Source organism: Tachypleus tridentatus, chromosome 10 (assembly GCF_004210375.1).
Source record: "Tachypleus tridentatus isolate NWPU-2018 chromosome 10, ASM421037v1, whole genome shotgun sequence".
Classification (NCBI taxonomy): Eukaryota; Metazoa; Arthropoda; class Merostomata; order Xiphosura; family Limulidae; genus Tachypleus; species Tachypleus tridentatus.
In genome coordinates, this window is record NC_134834.1 from 166,140,775 (window position 1) to 166,161,816 (window position 21,042).

At 34.4% G+C, this 21,042-nt stretch overlaps 1 protein-coding gene across 1 annotated transcript in view; it reads left to right on the forward strand.

Annotated features, from left to right (window-relative positions):
- The window catches only part of LOC143228563 (locomotion-related protein Hikaru genki-like), a 76,897-nt gene that overhangs the window by 27,318 nt on the left and 28,537 nt on the right, over positions 1-21,042 (forward strand). The window contains exons 3-4 of the mRNA XM_076459802.1: positions 11,009-11,218; positions 20,740-20,997. Of these exons, the coding sequence (XP_076315917.1) occupies positions 11,009-11,218; positions 20,740-20,997 (468 nt within the window). The remainder of the gene's footprint in view (positions 1-11,008; positions 11,219-20,739; positions 20,998-21,042) is intronic.

Sequence of the window (21,042 nt, forward strand, 5' to 3'; positions counted from 1 at the left end):
TATCGAGAAAACTTGGAGAGAAAAGGATACACTTTTGTTTGGATGATGAAATGAGATAATTTATCAGTTCGTGAGACAAAATGAACAGTTATCATGTTTTATCTCTGTAAACGTTACCTTTTCGCTATAACTCTCTTATCTTTAACGTTGATTAGTCAAATTAGTTCAACAAAAACAGTATTTCTGGAAATTCGCCCCTCCCCCAATGGCACAGCGGTATGTCTGCGGACTCATACTGCTTGAAACCGGGTTTCGATACTCTTGGTTCGTAGAGCACAGATAACCCAATGTGAAGCTTTGTGCTTAATTCCAAATAATAAATCAATGATCAATTTCTGGGAGTACCAATACATCAAATTATGTAGGTTATATTAAAACGGTTGTGAGTGCAAAAAATTAGCACGTCAAGTAAAAATCCCAGTCGATGTAAAGTCGTGTAGAATAGCACGTATAAGAACTATATTTTGTGGTAGTGTGGTGTCTAGAACACTTTTGGAAAGGGTATGTAACAGCCATTTTCAACACAAAATATTCATACACTCATAAAACTGGGCTCATATCAGGGATATATTTATGTAATTTCCCAAAGGGAGTTTAATTACAATAAAAAAAAACCCATTATTGTTCATCTCCGACACCACAGCTGTTCAGAAAGTCTTGTAAGAAGTCGTATCTTGACCGTACTAATCAAAATGTGGTGTCTTGAAATCCGGGAATACAAAGTTCAGTTCTAAAGGCCAGCTCACGTGACCTAGACAACAGTGCGTAACAAATTAAAGAAGGATCTCCGTCTGTTAAAGCGGCACTAGCCACGTGTACACAAGTTGTTTCCATAACATATCCATTTCACCGTCGCACACTTCAAGCAGCTGAAGAATACATGATATTTACGTAAAGACATTCCAGTTAAGTCACAGCATACAGCACGTATGAATTTGTATTGATCAGAATTTTGAAACTGGCACTGGGAAAGCATCGTTTTTTCATAGTGGATGTGCGGTGGAAAATAATTAGGTTGAAATGAAGTACTTTGGACAATGAGGTGCTGCGCAATTTTCAAAATTCGTAATTGTCAGATGAAACAGGTCCAGCTTGACCAAGTGGTTAAGGCACTCGACTCGTAATAGGAAGGTCGCGGGTTCGAATTCCCATCATACCAAACATGCTCGCCGTTTCAACCATGGTGGCGTTATAATGTGACGGTCAGTTGGCGGTGGTTGGTGATGACTAACTGTCTTCCCTCTAATCTTACACTGCTAACTTAGGAACGGGTAGCGCAGATAGCCCTCGTGTAGTTTTGCGCGATATTCAAAACAACAAATAAACAGATGGAACATGAGCAAACGTGGTGACACAGACTGTTACACGATGAGACTCCAAAATCGTTCTAATATAATGTATTCAACTTCTGCATATTCACCGTAACAAACGCACGCAGTATCAAATGTTACTATGGAGACATTAAATCATTTCTAGTTTTTAATGCGATTACACTTTAATTGTAATCTTTTAATTGCTTACACTTTAAGCAGTTTATGTGTTATAAGAGTAACATCCAATCCCTTAGCATGAACATTATTGATTGGCTACGTTTCCTCTTCTCAGTATCTCGAAATTAGGGATAACGGTAGATAGCTTTACTACCATAAATACAAAATATAATTCCACACACACACATATATATATATATCTTAACAATATTGATTTTGTACCCAATTATCTTGTTTTATGACTTTTTTTTCTTGTTATAACAGGAAACTCGGTATGCCTCTAAAAATCAATGTGGCTCAATATACTATAGATAAGAAACATCTGCTTCAAAAATAAACGAAAGAAAAATGGTAGAAAGAAAAAAAATCGAACATAAACTTTTCCAAAGCTAATGCAGTGAAAGATCTAGTATTCTGGGGAGCTTTCAACCGTTATAGTTTACTTTAAACTAGGAACTTGAAGGATATATAATGGGTGAAAGGTAGAAAATATTTTTTGTCCAAACTACAGCGGTTTGTTCTTCGCACGAGTGACGTTGCTGGGACGTACGTGATATATCATAACAATGCGACGTGTGATCCAATGGATGATACATACATATATACACACTCTTTTCATATATATGAACAGTTCCCAAGTTTTTCATTACTGCAATAAAAAACAAGAAACAAACAAAGTCATAACACACAAATGAATTTGAAAAACAACTGAAAGGCACAGAGGGAATGCGACCTCCGTCCCGAAATGTTTTGGATTTTGCAGGTGAGCAACTTAGAATATACAACACAAATTTCTCACCCTCAAAAACGTTGGCCTAGGTGCCAAAATACTCTTTCTGAATTCGTTTTCGAAGTTCAGACGACACGGCATGGCCAGGTGGTTAGGGCGCTTGACTCATGATCTGAGGGTCGCGGGTTCAAATCCCCGTCACACTAAACATGTTGGACCCTTCAGTCGTGGGGTCATTATAAAGTAACTGTCAATCCTGCTATTTGTTGGTAAAAGAGTAGCCCAAGAGTTGGCGGTGAGTATTAATGACTAACTGCCTGGCCCGACATGGCTAGGTGGGTTGAGGCGTTCGACTCGTAATCTGAAGGTCGCGGGTTCGAATCCCCGTCGTACTAAACGTGCTCGCCCTTTCAGCCGTGGGGGTGTTATAATGTGACGGTCAATCCCACTATTCATTGGTAAAAGAGTAGCCTAAGAGTTGGTGGTGGGTGGTGATGATTAGCTGCCTTCCCTCTAGTCTTACACTGCTAAACTGGGGACGACTCTCGTAGCTTTGAGTGAAATCGACAAACTAAACCAAGTTCAGACCATTTTTCAAAATTCACGTTGGCTTTCATTAAAATGAAAGTTGATGACGTACAGTGTGAGCTTGACCTTTGACATGTATCTTCAAAACATTTGTCAATTCATTTTTGAGAGACAATTACATTTTATACCAAATGTGATTAAAACCGTATAAAACCATTCGTGTTATCTTGTAGATACGTAGAGACATACTAGTACTTGTCTGCTAACTAGAACCCAACAGTAGTGCCTAGATTGTAAAAGTATAGATACTCCTCGAAGCAAGTTACAACAGCAAATTAAAAGATTCGCATCAAAATCACTATAACGTAATTGTAAAAGGTAGAAAAAATATTCTCTCTGAGAATTGAGCTGAAGTTAATATACATTCTGACAGTTGGCGAGTTCCGCAGACATTCACCCTATAATTAACTTGTTTTAATTAGCCATGGCAAAATTGCAGTGTTTATCTATGGGCTACGCATTGTTACCATTTTATGTCGAAACCATGGAAAATTATCGTATCACTAGTTTCTTAAATAAAGGCTACGCTACTAATAAGGTATAGTTAGAACTGTCTTGAAGAAAACGTCAGTTTTAAGTTTTTATTCCTTGTCTCTGATTAGCAGTTGTTTGAAGTTATTTCTGAAGTATCCAATATGTCTTTAGAATCAATGAGTTTGAATAGACTCTACTATATAACTTGTGTGACACGTATTTATTTCCCAAACACTCTTGTTTGTTTCGGATACGCCCACAGAGCTGCACGAGAGCTACCTGTGCTAGTTGTTCCGTGACAGATTAGAGGGGAAGCAGCTGGGCACAACATAACTTCACGACTACTATGATTACTAGAATCGATAATCGAACAAGGGAATCTAACTGTTACTCCTTTAATGCATCAAAGACTCCAAAGTGCAGATCACGATTTTGCAAAAAAAACACCCAATAAACTTCCGGATTCACTGTTTGGATCATGCCATGTCGGATCACATTCGTAACTGATGGCTTTTTTTTTTTTCAATCTGGACAGCTAGAAATCTTAAGGTTATTTACCTACAATACTTTATTCGTTTTTAATAGATTATTAGTACGATTGCTATTCGTATTTCTTATTTATTTATACGTATATAGACACGCATCTGATCAGTTAATAACAGTTTTATGTATTTGGTGGAACTGAAAATTTCAGATTCGTTATTCCTTTATGTGCAAATGGGTTAAAATCAGGTTAAAATCCAGGTATAATTGTCCTTACTAAGCAGGTAGAAACTTTCACTACCACAAAGATTTTGTTCGAATCTTTTGAACTGAATAATGGGGAAAAAATATAGACTGTGTTTAGTGGCAGCACTGTGTCAACAGACAGATACTGAAATACTGTTTCAGTGTTATCTTGTAGACACAGAACTAAATACTTTCGTATCATATGCAAAAAACCAAATCATGTCCAGGGTTTGCAGCTCATTTTGTTTGTCTTTTGAATTTTCCGCAAAGCAACTCGAGGGCTATTTGCGCTAGCCGTCCCTAATTTAGCAGTGTAAGACAAGAGGGATTTGTTTGTTTTGTTCGTTTTTAAATTTCGCACAAAGCTACTCGAGGGCTATCTGTGCTAGCTGTCCCTAATTTAGTAGTGTAAGACTAGAGGGAAGGCAGCTAGTCATCACCACCCACCGCCAACTTTTGGGCTACTCTTTTACCAACGAATAGTGGGATTGACCGTCACATTATAACGCTCTTACGGTTGAAAGGGCAAGCATGTTTGGTGCGACGGGGATTCAAACCTGCGACTCTCAGATTACGAGTCGAACGCCTTAACTCACCTGGCCATGCCGGGCCTTTTCATTTTGAATATTGAGTTACATTTATTTCACTGTTCGAAGTCTTACTTGCCGTATTTTGTTAATGTTTATACGTTATGAAGAATATTTATTTGGTTCTTGCTGGGAAATAAGTCATAAAACAAAGGCGATCAAGTTTTAGATCATTTCTTTCTCTTAATTTTCTAGGAGGGGACAAAAAATGATACTTACAATTACTTTATCTTTTATCCTATCTTTTTGTTATTTTACTCTGAAACCTAAACAGAACTTTTGTTTACGAGTAGCAGTTAAGATTTCAACTAAAGTTTACTTTACTACTTAATATATCAAAAGCACGTTGTACAAATGAACGTTATAGTTTGAAGTGTCATTTATTATCTAAAACTTCATATTTTCGGTTTCGGTTTATGTTTTAGTGAGCGCTCTTGAGGAAAAGTTGTAAAGCAAAACGGTAAATGTCTAATTAAACAGCGCCCAGTGACACAGCGGCACGTTTGCGAACTTATAACGCTAGAATCTGGGTTTTTAAACCGGCGGTGGGCAGAGCACAGATAGCCTATTGTGTAGCTTTGCGCTTAACTTCAAAACAAAATAATAACTAATTAAATAAAAAAACGTTTTGATATTATAACGTCGTTTATTTCTCGTATTAATATGCACTACAGAAAATAAAAACCTTAGCTTAACTTTCGTTACTAAAATATTCAACCCAAGTATTTCTACTGGTTTTTAAAACATAAATTTTGTAAGTATTTGTATGTGTTTGTTGATTACATATTGTTTATAACAGGAGTTACGTACAAATCTAAAGAAAATGCAGTTAATCCACTAATGAGTGTTGGAACTTCCTATGTATCGTGTAAATATATTTATATCTGTCTATCTATCTATATACATACACTGCTAGCCAAAATCTTAAGGTCAATGAACATAAAGAAAAAATATACATTTTGCGGTTTTAGACTCAACCACTTATTTGAGTAGAGCTTCGAAAAATGAAATTAAGAAAAGGGAAAATAAAAATAAAATATTTTTTCAGCATTTAATACGGAAAATGTTAACACTATGAAATTAGTTTAAATACTAGCTGGTCAAAAGTTTAAGACCATACTGAAACGAAGCGTTAATCGGTAAACACGTAACGAAATTTAGTTATTTGTGTTCAAGCATTAGCATTGTCAGTATCTCCCACTGACATCTCCTGTGTTACATTGGGTAAAAACATGGCAAAGGCTAAAAAGTTGGCAGAGTTTTAAAGTGGTAGAATTGTCGAGCTGCAAAAACAAGGTCTCTCTCAACGTACCATCGCTGGTGAGATTTGGCGTAGTAAAACTGTTGTTGCAAAATTTTTAAAAGACCTTGAGGGATACGGAACGAGAATTTCAAGTCGTCGGCTCAAGAAAATTTTGCCGGCGTTGAGCAGGAGGATTCGACGGGCTGTCCGGCAAGACACCAGCCGATCGTCGAACCAGATTAAAGCTCTTACGGACGCAGAATGTAGCTCAAGAACAATAAGACGGCATCTACGAGAGAAAGGCTTTACACGACACGGTGGAGAAGGTTCCATCATGATCTTGGGTTCTTTCTCCTTCCAAGGAACACTGGAGCTTTAGGTTATACAGGGGCGTCAAACAGCAGCTGGCTACATTGGCATGTTGGAGAGAGCATCCTTATTGACTGAAGGCCATCAGTTGTGTGGAAATGACTGGATCTTTCAGCAGGACAATGCTGCAATTCACAATGTCTGCAGGACAAAGAACTTTTTCATGGCGAATAACGTGATTCTTTCGGGCCATCCAGCGTGTTTGCTTGTACTGAACCCCATTAAAAATGTTTCGGGGTGGATGTCAAGGGAAGTGTATAAAAATGGACGTCAATTACAAACAGTGCACTATCTTCGTGAAGCCATCTTCATCACTTGGAATAACATTCCAGCCAGCCTTTTGCAAACGCTTATATCGATCATGCCAAAGCGAATGTTTGAAGTTATTCGCAATGACGGCCGTGCAACTCACTACTAAGACCTCTTGTTGGGCATTTCATACCCTATGTAGGTCTTCTTTTTTCGTATTGTCTTAAACTTTTGACCAGCTTATATTTAGGCTGATTTCATAGTGTTCACATTTTCCCTATTATATGCTAAAAGTATTTTATTTTTATTTTTCCTTTTTTTATATTTTGAAGCTCTACTCAAATAAGTAGCTGAGTCTACCAACGCAAAATGCATATTTTTTCTTTATGTTCATTGGCCTTAAGATTTTGGCCAGCAGTGTATGTGATATACATACAAAGTGAGCGATTTCTCCCTACATTTTTGTCGACAGTTTTTGGCACAGAGTGTTGTAACGGATAAAAAACATAAAAATATACATTGTCGTGTTATATTTTTTGACTCCAACGATATAATGGATTGTATAAAAACAAATTGATAACTTGAAGTTTAAAACTAAATAAATTACTAATGATGACTGGACGTGACTTTTTAGCTTTTTTGTTCTTTTTCATTCTGGTAGAGCACTGTGGTTTCTGTTTTTTATACTGTTATAATTGTAACCTTTTGACAGTTGAAGAACATGAAATGCTCGTCAACTACGAAAATGCTGAATAGTTAAAAGCAATAATATGTGTCTCATGATGTCTAGAGTGAACATACCTTGCTCATTTACTGAGCTGAAAGGTACATGAGGCATTAGCATTTACTAATAATTTAACTTTTTTTTCTGAAAATCGTCCGGAACTGGAGTTAAAAAAATGTATATGACCCCTGTATATCATCTTCATTTCAGTGCGCTAAAGCAGTCAGGTTAAAACTTTCAGACAGAGCGAAATAATATAAGAGGTAGCTGCCTGAAGAGACACAACCCAGTGAAAAATTTGTTTGTATATTTATGGAGATAGCATAGAAATACGGAAAAGGCCCTTGAACCTGTATATTAATGTGACGATCAGTACGTTTTTTTACTTAAACAATTTGAGGATTGTAAGTTAGGACAAGAGAGAAACTCTAGGTACTCATGTTGAACGTAGCTTATTGCTAAATCGATTAAAGTTTATACGTGTATATATAATAAATGTGTGTGCGTGTTTGTATGTTTCCGCATGTGTGTAATTACAATTTCAAATACAGCAAAAGTAATGACAACAAAATAAGACGGACCTGATTTGTTTAAGAAAGAATGAATAATTATGAGTTCGGTGATAAATAAATCGGAAACGGACAGTAGAAGAAAACAAGCGGACACTTGTGCAGTTTGAAAGCTGAAACACAGAAGTATTTATGTACTCAGTGTAGAGCTGTTAAACACTGTTCAATGTCATCCGATTGCTATGATGGAACAAATGTAATGCACCCTTACCCAATCGCCCAGCGATAGTTTTGTGAACTTACAGGTTTTTATACATTTGGTGTGCATATAACAGATAGCCATTGTGCACATTTGTGCTTATCTTTAAACAAACAACTTTTCATCAAAAATACCTAGACGATATCCTTGGCGATTTTCAAAAAAATATTGTAAAAATATTATTTTCATATTATTGGAGTAGAAATTTGCACGCGATATATGCTTTAGAAATTGGAACTCTACACACCAAAAACTTCGTATTCTGGTATTTAACAAGACCACATATGAAATCAATGTTACACGCTAAGCCAGTTGTACATGTGTTTACACTGTATCCTTCAAAGTCATGTGGTACGTAGCTTTTCCTTATCTGTGTGAAAGGATTAGTACACGTTTAGGCTTAACATTTAAGACGAACGTGATTAACTAAAGACGTATTGACTATCCTCGTTACATGACGTTGATGGCAACTCTCTCAACCTGGCGAGGAGATTGATGTGGGCTAAACAAAAATTATTGGAACTCTATTCTATAACATTATGGGCAAACATACTGTAGTATGTATAAAGTAGACCGTTTAAGAGTAAGTATTATTGGTTGGGTGTGAAATATGCAGGTAAAGCTGTGGCACATTTTGGGGTAGCTTCAGTTCCAGCAATTGTCTCTGTGGTATAGAGTGTTACCGGACATCACTTATTTAAATTTTACAGACGTGAAAACTGTTATGATAAAATTATCCAATATTGACAGATGCTATCCAAAACTGAAGAGCAAGCGCTTTGAATATAAATATAGGAACAGTAAAAACAAACTTCCTTCGACACAACCACCCGTTTTCAAGTTTGAACGAATAAGTTAATCGAAATAACAACTTTTATTTGATCCATTGCTTTATCAGCGGTAAGTGTATAAACTTACAACGAATTTATGGTTTGATTCACCGTGATGACAGAGTCTAGATAGTTAATTTTCAACTTCGCGCTAAAACACATCAAATTTTTATCTTTTGAAACTACAAAAGGGTAGCAAAAGTTATAACCACATCTTAAGAATTATTACAGTAATTGCTAAGTTTTTCATCTAACCTAATTATCCTGACGACCCAGCATGTTCAGGTGGTTATGGCTCTTGACTCGCAATCTGAGGGTCGCGGATTCGAATCCCCGTCACATCAAACATGCCCGCTCTTTCAGTTGTGAAGGCGTTATAAGTAACGGTCAATCCCACTATTAGTTGGCAGTGGGTGGTGACGACTAGATGCCTTCTTTCTAGTCTTACACTGTTAAATTAGGGACGGCTAGCGCAGAAAGATAGCCCTCATGTAACTATGCACGAAACCCAAAACAAACAAATTATTATGAATAACATGTATAAAACTGGCATACTCAAAATATATCGTATATTTCAAGTTAAAGTCTGCAAAACTTGCGAATACTTAGACACTACATTAATGGAACTGTAACTGAATAACTCAACATTTGTGAAAACTAATGTGTAGTTCTATACATCTGATAGACATTGCAGATTTCTATCACAGCACTTAGAGTATACATTTCTAAACGTATCCATTTATGCCAGTCTTCAGTGATAAATTTCATGATGTTGAATAAATGATGTAACCTACTCGTTGAAAGTGTTAGCCACTTACGTTATAATATGTTTAAAATGGTAGATAATTTGATTAGATCATGCGTTTAAGGTTCCATATGAAACAAAGGAGACAGTGCATGGCACCGTATAAATACATAGTATTTAGTGAGAATATTTGATTTTTTCTCAAGGAGTATATACAATAGCATATAAAAATTATTGCAATATCTACGTCACTAGTGATAGTTCACATTAAAAGCACCAGATGTAGGCTTAAAAGTGTAGTTTTACTGTTAAATTAGAAGAAAGTTTAATATTTATAAAGTTAGTATATGAAACGATAATTTATGCACTGAAGCAATTTATTATTGAATTATTGGTTTTCATTATTGCAGAACGCTATGAATTACTAGTTTCATTGTTAAAGGACCCTATGTATTATTAGTTTAATTTTGCTGAACAGTATCTCAAGGTAAAAATCCGACTAAATATAAAAAAATAAGTGTTCTTCATGTTTTTACAATCTTCTGGCAATAACATAAACACAATCGACAAAGAAAAATTTCTTTGAGATATTTTTCACAAATTAAAAAATTGCACACATACAAAATAGTATTGTCCGATTAAAGCAAGGTACCTAGATATATCAAGTATTTATTATATCTACGAATTCTCCTATTACAAATACAATTCTCTTCGAGCCCAAGATTTGAGCTTTAACACTCGTTTTTAGAAATTGTTTTACCATATCGTTTAGTATGTTGAAATACCTGCCTTTTTTTTCTTCCCCTTTCCATCCCTTTATTCATCTAAACGTTTCAAACGTTTTTTTCATTCAAGTAATTTCCACGTGAATGTTCTCTAACACTAATTTCAATTTGAGAATTTAATACAAACTTCGCTTAAGCATAAAACTTCTGAATAATAAAGCTAGATGTTGCTAAAACTTTTGAATAGCGCTAGATGTTGCTTAAACTTCTGAATAATAGAGCTAGATGTTGCTAAATTTTTTTAACAGAGCTAGATTTGCTAAAACTTCTTAATAATAGAGCTAGAGGTTGCTAAAACTTCTGAATAATAGAGCTAGATGTTGCTAAAATTTTTGAACAGACCTAGATGTTTCTGAAACTTCTGAATAATAGAGCTAGATATTGCTAAAATTTCTTAATAATAGAGCTAGATGTTGCTAAAACTTCTGAATAATAGAGCTAGATATTAATCTTTTTTTTTTCTTATTACTACTGTAAGCCACGAGCTTACATCTTTTAAAATATCTCGTGGAAATCGTGTCATTAACATAAGAATTATACATTTTTTAAACTTATGATACTTCCATTATTCTACATATATCTTATTCATAAGTATATAAGAAAAATAGTTTAATATAACAAACTCCTTATTAGGTGTTTACATACGAAGTTTCTTTTCGAGGACAATCCACAGATCATGGTCATCTTTCTATTTCAGTTCTCCAAGAAGCGAGGTTCCGTAGTAACTGTGCTCCACCAGAAGTCCTAGTAAATGGATCCGTTTTATCTGGCGGAGGAGGAACAAACTTTAGAGGAGTGCACGAAGTCCAGTTCCTTGGGATCATCGGACCATTAGCACAGAAGCGCGTGTGCAAAATTAAGTGTTTTAACGGAGTTTGGATAGGACCACTCTGTACAATTGAAGAAGGTAGTATCTTGGCTTATAACAATGATAATATTGTAAAATTGTATGAACAAAATAAGAACAGTAACAGTTAAATTAATTGTCAGTGAGAATAAAGTTTAACTTAAAAAGGAATATTTGGAAAAGCGAACGGCTTTCCTTGTTCTAATAACATGCATTATAGATAGTGCATATATGTATATACATATGTATAAAATTAAAAGTAGGTTAAAAGTATCGATGACGTTGGTGGTATCCAGCTGATCAAACAGTACATTATAATCTCTGTAAGTAGAAATCTAAGAAGGCTATATTTAATCAACTATACCAGTTTCCAGGTTGAATTTCAGTTTCTCTCTAACTTGTTTTGGTCGGAAGTTAATACGTACACTTTTATTCTGTATAACAAACACGTAAGATTGGTCCTCTGCTAGTGTTGCTGTAAGTCTGCGGATTTACGACACACACACACACACACACACACACATGAGATTGAAATGTTTTATCATAATTTTAATTGTCTATGCCAGACACCTTTGATAACATTTAGTGACCTCTAACATCTCTGAATTACAGTGTTTGGACATTTACTGAAATATGATGACCTTGTATTGGAATCAATGAATATATTTTAAGCCAATAAATGAAACCTCTCAATAAATACAAAGTGTCAGTCAACATCTATAGCACCTACGCAAGGAGTATGCAGTGTGCGTAAAATAGGCCGTTGTTAAATTTACTATACAAGTTACTTTGTATTCATAATATTCATAGAAAAGCAGAAATTAGTCAGGGTACCTTAATAAATATTATAAGTACAATAGTACTTATATTAGGTCTGGGCAAAATGTGCAACGTAAACTGAAATCTCAAACACACTCCAAACATCATGTAAACGAACCTTTATAAGCACGTTACTCACTTTGTTGTCGGTAGAGTAAAAACAAAACTTTACAAACCGCAAATTTGTCTATGTGACTAATTATCATTATTAGAAAGTCATGACATTCTCCTCTCTTCTCTTAATGTAAGTCTAAATACACATGATTGAATTATGCTCCCGTGACTAAAAACGTTTTTTCTTAGTTTTACTTATAACTTGGTAATAACAATAATCATTTTGCAACACTAATAACGAGCTAACGACACAATAGCATCAATATTCTATCATTACGACAACGCTCTGTGAGTTGCCAACTAATAAAACGCTCTCATATCACGTACAGGTACGCAGTTGCTTATGCGCATGCAGTACGTGATCAAACTGCACCTAATCGGTTAGATAAAAAAATGTTAATTATGTAGATTCTATAGATTTAGGTTCTAACAATGATATAACCTTTGAAATCAAAGCTTTCAGTTCTGTATGTCTGACCCAAGGGTTCTATATTAGACAATGTAATTGTATCATAGCAGACGGTGCTTCGGATGTGAACTTTCTACGTGAGGAGAAATGCTACCACTGTTAAAGAAGATGTGGCTTTTTTCAAGTTCTCTGGACTGAAAACAAGAACACTAAGTTGTATAAATTACCTTTTCGTGTTTTTTTAAAAAAACAAAGTATAATCTATAAATATCTAAGATTGTACTTGAAAGGGTATGATTTTTAAAATATGCTTTTCACGTGACCAAAACGAGAGAAAAAGAGAAAATCATATGTTGATAACTTTGAAAAGTCTTTGTTCTAGCGAAGAGAGCAATGCTGTAAAAACAAAGATAAGGCTAGAAATAGTAATACTATACATGCGAAACAAGCCTTAGCCATTAATACACCTAAAGAGAATGCTGCCACCCTGGCTAGATGAAAGAAAAACTATAGCAAAGATAGCAGCAAAAACAATAACTGTAATATAGCTGTCATAATTTACTTATTGCATGATCTTTAAGCCAAAAGGTGATAAAACTAGCATCTATGTTGTTAGAGATTGTCAGGTGCTTATACATAACAAACGTTCTATTATTATTATTCTTTGACTTTTTTTAAAGACAATTACATCAAAAAGCTCACGCACGTGGTTACAAGTTTGTTTAGGTAAGTTCTCAGGGTTGCCTTTTTGAAGGTCTCTTGGAAGTCATCTCGTAGATCAAGTGCCATTCGTACTTCAGATTGTTAAGAGGATCTTCCTCTCTCCAACTTGTAAAGTTAATGTTTTTTTTCTGAAGAGCTAGCAACTCAAAGAGAGAGGGATTTGAGACTAAAATATAATATTTTGGGTAAAAAAACATTTTGGTAATTAAGCTATTGGATGTATCGAATACTAAAGTTACAAAACGCTATTCTAAAACATAAAAAGTCTATAATGCACGCGTATTGTCAACTTATGACTTTTTTCAAATTATAGACTTTACAAGAGTTTTGCTACTTTACGTTCTTAGTAACTAATAGAATAAAAACAGAGAACTTCCGCTTTATAGACTCAGCGGCGTAGTTGGTTGACGTGTATAGTCATAACGGTAAAGTAGGTAAATTTTTGGTTTCGAATTCCACTTTGTCTCAGTTTCCCTTTCTTCAATTTTGTCATTTGTCTTTGAAATGAATGTGGTTTGCTTCTCAAGGTAATGAATGAAATCTTGATATGACATAAAATAATAAATTTTTGAACTTAGAAATTTACTTTTGAATTATTCAAACTACAGCTATTTTTATGCTGTTGGCAGAGTTCGACTACGTGTTTTGAATACATCACATCTTTTCCCAATTAGACTAGTAAATGTTTGGCTCTGTAGCCTTCAAAACTGGTTTGTTACCAAACCATGAATTTTTAAAACAAATAGGAATCGTTTACAGGTCTCTGGTGAATAACGGGTAATCTACGAACTTACAATGCAAAAATCCTGAGTTTGTTTGTTTTGAATTTCGCGCAAAGCTATGAGAGAGCTGTCTGCTATAGTTGTCTTTAATTTAGTAGTGATAGACCAGAGGGAAGGCAGCTTGTCATCACCACCAACCAATAGCTCTTGAGTTACTCTTATACCAACGAAGAGTGAGATTGATTGTCGCATTCATAACGACCCCACAGCTGAAAGGGACAACATGTTTGGCGGGATGAGGAATTGAACCCGCAACCCTCAGATTACGAGTCAAGCGTCCTAACCACCTGGCCATGGGGGTCATTCCTTAGTCTGATTCTTTTCCGTGAGCAAAGTGCAAATAGCTCATTTTATAGCTTCACACTAAGAAACCAACAACAGTTATGTATGTAACGATTGTTAACAACCATCTTCCAAAATTATTATTAATTCACAGTGAAAAATTTCGAAATATGTATTTATGAATAAATGTATTAACTAGAGAATAATTATTGTTAATATTAAAAGTTGTGGAGAGGAAAGCAAACTATTGCTGAAACAATTTATATGTATAATCATTTTTAACAAGAAAAGTAAAATCATAGTTTGATATTTTGAGCAACTTTATAGAGATATAAGTAGACGCATAACTGTAGGAAGAAAACTAGAGGCGAGAAAAAAGTTTTTCTTATTAAGTCAGCCAATAACACGTTGTTTTTTATTTGCTTAGTACCATGCCAACAAGTAATTAAGTTTTTAAGTAGTAATTGAAACTACCTAAGTTCTGAGGACATATAAACGGTATCGAACACTTCAGGCAATGCTGCTGTTGAGAATCAACCAAAAATGATGCACTGAATTATGAAGGCCCTCGAGTATGTGCTTAACAACTCCACTTCATGCTTCTTATTTGTTAAAATACAGTTTCTTACAACGGATTAAATAAAATTTGAATTGAAGACTTACTAAACTCGATGGTTATTAACTACACAACCAAACAGTGACGCCACAGTAATGTCACATTTATGAACACAAATTAACTTTTACAAAATCTATTACGTTTTCGTTCATCAACTCTTAGAACCTCCTACAAAATTAAAATCAGCTGCACAAGTTATAATTAGATAACAGCCAAGCACTAGATAAACAAGTAACGTAAAATTGATTCTAAACATTAATTATGCAAAAATACGTGGAATGAAGTTTAATTAAACTTATAATACATTATAATGCATATAAACTTTAAGTTGTATTTCACTACTTATAAGCATTTTGTCGTACAATATTACTTAATCGTAAACGTTTATGTCATACTTTTGTTAGTCAAAACCTAAAACACTATTTGTTTGTAACTGATGGTTTCCTCTGAGGGTTAGGTAGGTAAGTAGGTTTTTCTTTAAATAGTCATTGTTACCTATACGGTTCCATCTCTGTGCAAGTGTGTGGATGTACGTATATTTATTGCGACGGGTTTACTATTACATAATTATTTTGATATAGACGTTTGTTTCAGTTAAATTTATATTTGGAAATGCATGTAACTTATACTGCCACATGAGTATTGTGAAATGTCCACCTATTCACTAACTTTGGAGAAGGTTCCCAAGTGTGAGAATCAACAATATATATTTTACAAAAGCACTAGCGTATCGTCTATATTTTTGGCCAAGTTGACATTTCTAGAAATTTGTCTTATGCTTATAAAAGTTATCAACGCGAGGCGCTAAGAGACAGTATACATTACTGGTTTGCTACAGTTGGCGTACTATAAACCTCGGAAACAATATTTGAATTAACGCTTATTAATCGGAAATTTCAAATATTGGCCAAGAAACGTTTTAAGATTTCAAACATTACAAATCTTTCAACTTCAGCAGATTAACATCAGACGTTAGAATTTTAATGAAGACATTGTATAACTTCAGCGGTGAAAAACTCAAATGTGATCAGCGAAGAGCTAACTAATTTCCCGTTAAGTGAATTCTACCTATATCAACTCAGAATTAATTCGCTCGTCGTGAACTCTCGAAGTTCTAGGTAAGTAGTGGCTTGCTTAGTAGTGTATATATATGTATATTGGATTTTTTACAGTGTGACATTTTTCCAGCCTTTCCAATGCCTTTTAACCCTACTTTCTTCAAGTGGAGTTTTGGAGTCTTTGCCACATCTCAGTATCTAAGTCGTAAGGTTGTAGATTATTAAGGCTTTTTCGTGAATGTAGAACACAAATCTTCATATTATATGCCACTAGCATATATGCCCTATTCCTTTCTACCCTGTGAAGGTTTAATTCCAAATGTGATGATGTTGATGGGATTTGGATCATCTGATGCTGGATCCTCCTTATAACACTAGGTTCAGGTAGATAGTGTTTTGTACCTATAGTTGAAACCTGTATATGCCCTCTTCTCGATAATTTCTGTTGTAGGATGTTTTATTTCACTGCTTCTATGGTTGCACTTGAGAATTTCATCTGCCTCATGATACTAGTTGTAGGATATCCAACGTTCTATTCCTATAGTTTGTGATGGATTTACTATTATATATCTATTTCAATATCAATGTTTTGTTTTAGTTAAATTTGTATTAAGAAATGTAATAACTTGTACCTTTAAATCTCTTTTGTGAAGTTCTTGCCTTTTCACTAACATTTTAGAAGATTTGTGTGTGTAAGAATCAACAGTCTGTGTGTGTATTTAAACTCTAGTGTATCATCTATACTGTTGTGCAGGCTAAAATTTCTAGAAACTCTCTTTATGCCTACAAATTTAACTAACATCCTGCACCAATAGACAGTTTGTAATATTGGTTTGCTACAGTTGGTATAATATAAACCTCAGAAGCTATAAAGTGATCAATGCTTATTAACTGGGAACTTCAGATATTTGACCAAGAACGTTTAGATATTTTGAATGTTATAAATCATTTAACTTCAGCAGATTAACATTGGATCTTTATATATTTACAAGAACAGTATATAACTTCAGGGGTGAAAAACTTCTGTGTGATCATCAAAGAGCTAGCTAGCTCCCAATAAAGTGAATTGTATCTACGTTAGCTCGAAATTAATTCGTTCATTCTGAATTTTGGATAAGATACAAAGGAAGATGGATTAGGCAGAAGACTATATTGTTTGTAAAACTTTTATATATAAATCATTATTTTTAATAACCGTTATTATAGGTCGTATTATTATTTCTATATTAAGATACATTTGTACTTAGAAAAAAGATTGTGAGTATCAGTCTTGTTGGCAAATATCGTAAATTTGATACATCTCGATATTTAATTAAGTTCTAAATTTAAATTACAATTTTACTCGATTTTAGGTTATTTTAAACTGTAATAGGTAATATTGTATATATATATTGTATAGCTGAGATAAAACTATAAATAGCACTATAGAGGTATGTGTTTGTGTATATATTTCCTTTCAATGTATTTTAATTTATACTGAGTTGGTCCTCAGTTTATCCTCTGTTTCGTGATTTTATTGTTAGCCTTAACTAGTATTTCTTTAAATTTTGCGTGTTTTGGAATTTTGCGCAAAGCTACATGAGGGTTATCTGCGCTAGCCGTCCCTAATTTAGTTGTCTAAGACTAGAGGGAAGGCAGATAGTCATCACCACCCACCGCCAAATCTTGGGCTACTCTTTTACCAACTAATAGTGGGATTGGCCGTCGCATTATAAGGCCCAATGGCTGAAAGGACGAGCATGTTTGATGTGACGGGGACTCAAACCTGCGACCATTACGAGTTAAGCACTTCCTATACATGCCGGGCTGTTTAGAGAAGTAGCACAAACTAAAATATTTGTTTTTGTAATAAACAGCCTATATAAATAGTGTTATTATCATAACCGAATTTTAACGCGTACCAGCAGGCCTGATGAGCTTTGTATTGAGCGAAACGCATTGTCGTCAATGGATATGATGAATATAGTGCATTTAAAATGCTATCATACACTCTTCGTCTTATAGAGAATGTTGAATTAGAAACGCGGCTGAATATTGTTGTTTATTACAGTTTATAAAATAGGTACACATATTATTATATTACGAATCATAAAATGCATCATTTAAAAACATATGATTGCAAGCAAAAGATTCTATTCAGAAATTGTTTATGTGCACATTTAACTGCCCAGTAAAGTATTTGCCCTTGCTTAAGGCACTCGACTCGCAATCTGAGGGTCGCAGGTTTAAACCCCCATTTCACCAAACTTTCTCGCTCTTTTAGCCGTGGAAGCATTGTAATATGGTGGCCAATCCCATTACTCGTTGGTAGAAGAGTAGCGCAAGAGTTGGCGGTAGGTGGTGACGAGTCGCCGCCTTCTTTCTACTCTTTCACTGGTAAATTAGGGACGGCTAGCGCAGATAACCCTGGTGTAGCTATGTACGAAATTTTAGCCAAACCAGTAATTTAGCTCCTTTCATTTCATTATTGGCACAGCGGTTAAGTCTTAAAACACAACTCTCTATAACTGACTTTCAATATCTGTACTGGGCAAAACACAGATGGCACTTTGTGGAGCTTTGTGAGTTAAAACAAAAAATAATAAATAATGAAGCAAAACATTTAACATAATAATTACGGCGTATTGTATACTTTATAAACAATTTAACTTCAAAATATTATGATTTTGTTTATTAACGGAATAAATTTCAGACTTAGAACAATTAGATATTTTAAGGTTTAATAACTCATATATATCAAATGGATATTCTTTCCTCTTACAAAGTAATATCATTTGTTTCCATTTGTTATTTCTGAAGATTAGAGAAATCACTGCGATATGGACAGAACATCGACGAGATTCACTTACAAATATACATAACTGTTAAGCATTGTTATCATGTTTCTAGAATCTTTATAGAAGAATAAATAAATATTTCATTTCCGTAACTGCAAAATAATGCGTTGCAATACTTTCTCTTAGTTAGAGCTCAGAATTAATTTATTATTATTCAACCATGTTGCACGTGGATAGGTACGATAGCAAAGGTGGTAAGTGTGTTGTTTTGTACAAAGAATTGGTATTATATATAAATATATGGGTGTGTGTCTCTCTCTGTATATATATTATGTATACACAAACTAAGGCGTCTGTGGACATAAGGATTGAATGCAAGACTTGAACTAATAAATTAAATCAATAATTTGTATCTTTGTGCATAATTTATTTCACACCTACTTTATTCCACGTTACAGAAATGGCGCTACAGTTACTTTACTTTATGACGTTTCTGGTTCCTCTTTACAGACTTGATGTTTGTTGATACTCCGAGTTTTTGATGGACCCCAATAAAATTTATTCCTTCTGACTGGGCCAAAAATAGATTTTTGGTGTTCTTACATTTGAAAACTCAACATAGAATTTACCATGTGAAAAGCAACGTCTTTTCAGATGTAGCCATACGACTTTAATGATCCGAAGTTATGCTCAAAACATTTCAAGAAAATAAACTCAAAATAAAAGTTTAAGAACAAAAATTGATCCAAGACTGTTGAGTAATTATCCGTGATGACACTTGTAGAGAAATTATATATGCAAAAAATTCGGTCATCGTCAGGATCACTAACCTTTTATGAACCTGACGATGACCGAAGAAGGTTGAAACGTTGTTCGCTCCTCTACATAGATCTTTCTCTATAGATACCAGCCGTTTCTAAATATATAATGTTGAGTGATTAGTTAGACAAATATATTTTAGTTGTGAACGTGGATCGAGGTTGTTAAGGCTGAGTAAAAACTACCATACGGAACGCTTCATGGTCAAATATATCATCCAACCAAGTTTAATTCGTATTGGTCCAAATACCAAGGAATAATAATTAAAGAATACCAAGGAGCAGTTCGTGGGTAAACAAGCGAACTTTTTTTTAACTTTTATAAGGAGAGATCTCGCGATTTACTCAATAACCAAAAAAGTGACCATTTCGCGACTTGAGCATTATAAAGTTATCAAAGAACGAATTGAAATGCCCTTTCTATATTTGCGAGTATATGTGTTTTGGATTACTACAGTTTTTGAACTGCAATTTGAAAAAAAATGTATTACTCAAGGACGTAAATATCTCTTTCTTTGCTTAGTTGGTATTTCTCGTTTCAAATTTTAAAGAAAATAATTAATAAAATCACCGATATAAGATTTCATTTTGAACTTTAATAATTTTTAATTTTAACATGTTCAAATCGGAAATCGGTAATTCTCCTCTCGATGGTGGAATCCTGAGATTGAACGTAACATATATGTATATTTAATATATTATTTTTTCAGTCGTCATTCAGAAATTTTGTTTACGATAAGATTTATCTTTCACGCACAGAATCTAAGCGTTATAGAGCCGCGCAAAGATGAGAAAAACCTGGATGAAGCTGCATTAGTTCAATGCCATAAAAATTGAGTCTTATGCTATAACTATTATCCTATGTATGAAGGTAACAATGAGTGTCATACTAGGAATATCATATAACAGATGCAAACTAGTGGTAAGTTTTATGTCCACTGAAGAATTGATGGCGTACGGAAATCTAATATGAATTATTTATAAAACAAATTAATTTCAACGTTTATAATTTACGTACGAAGAACGAGCTCAACGTCATATATTAAATGTGTACATTACTCTGAATAGCGTGTAATAAAGAAAGATTTTTAACGACAAAAACAAAAGAAAAACTCAATGAGCTGAAACACATCCTGAAAGTAAGTTATCTTTAGTTAATTTTAGATTGTTTCTTTTTCACTAGGAGGAGATCGTTTTCAACCCATCTTTCGGCAGTGTTCTTTGCGAGTAACAGACGCCGAAGTAGTGGCCAGTTATGAAGGGAAAATATTGACCATTGATCAAGAAATGACACTTCCTCACGGCAGCAAATTGAAAATTAGGTGTTCTGAAGTAGGCATGTTTAAATTCGTTGGTCAGAGGAATTTGACATGCTCCAATGGTCAGTGGAGTTCTACGTTTCCCAGCTGTGTAGCCACAACTTTGCAGCGAAATTTCTCAGGTACGAAGCGATGCCACTTAATTAGGTAAAGATTTTAAGAGAAAA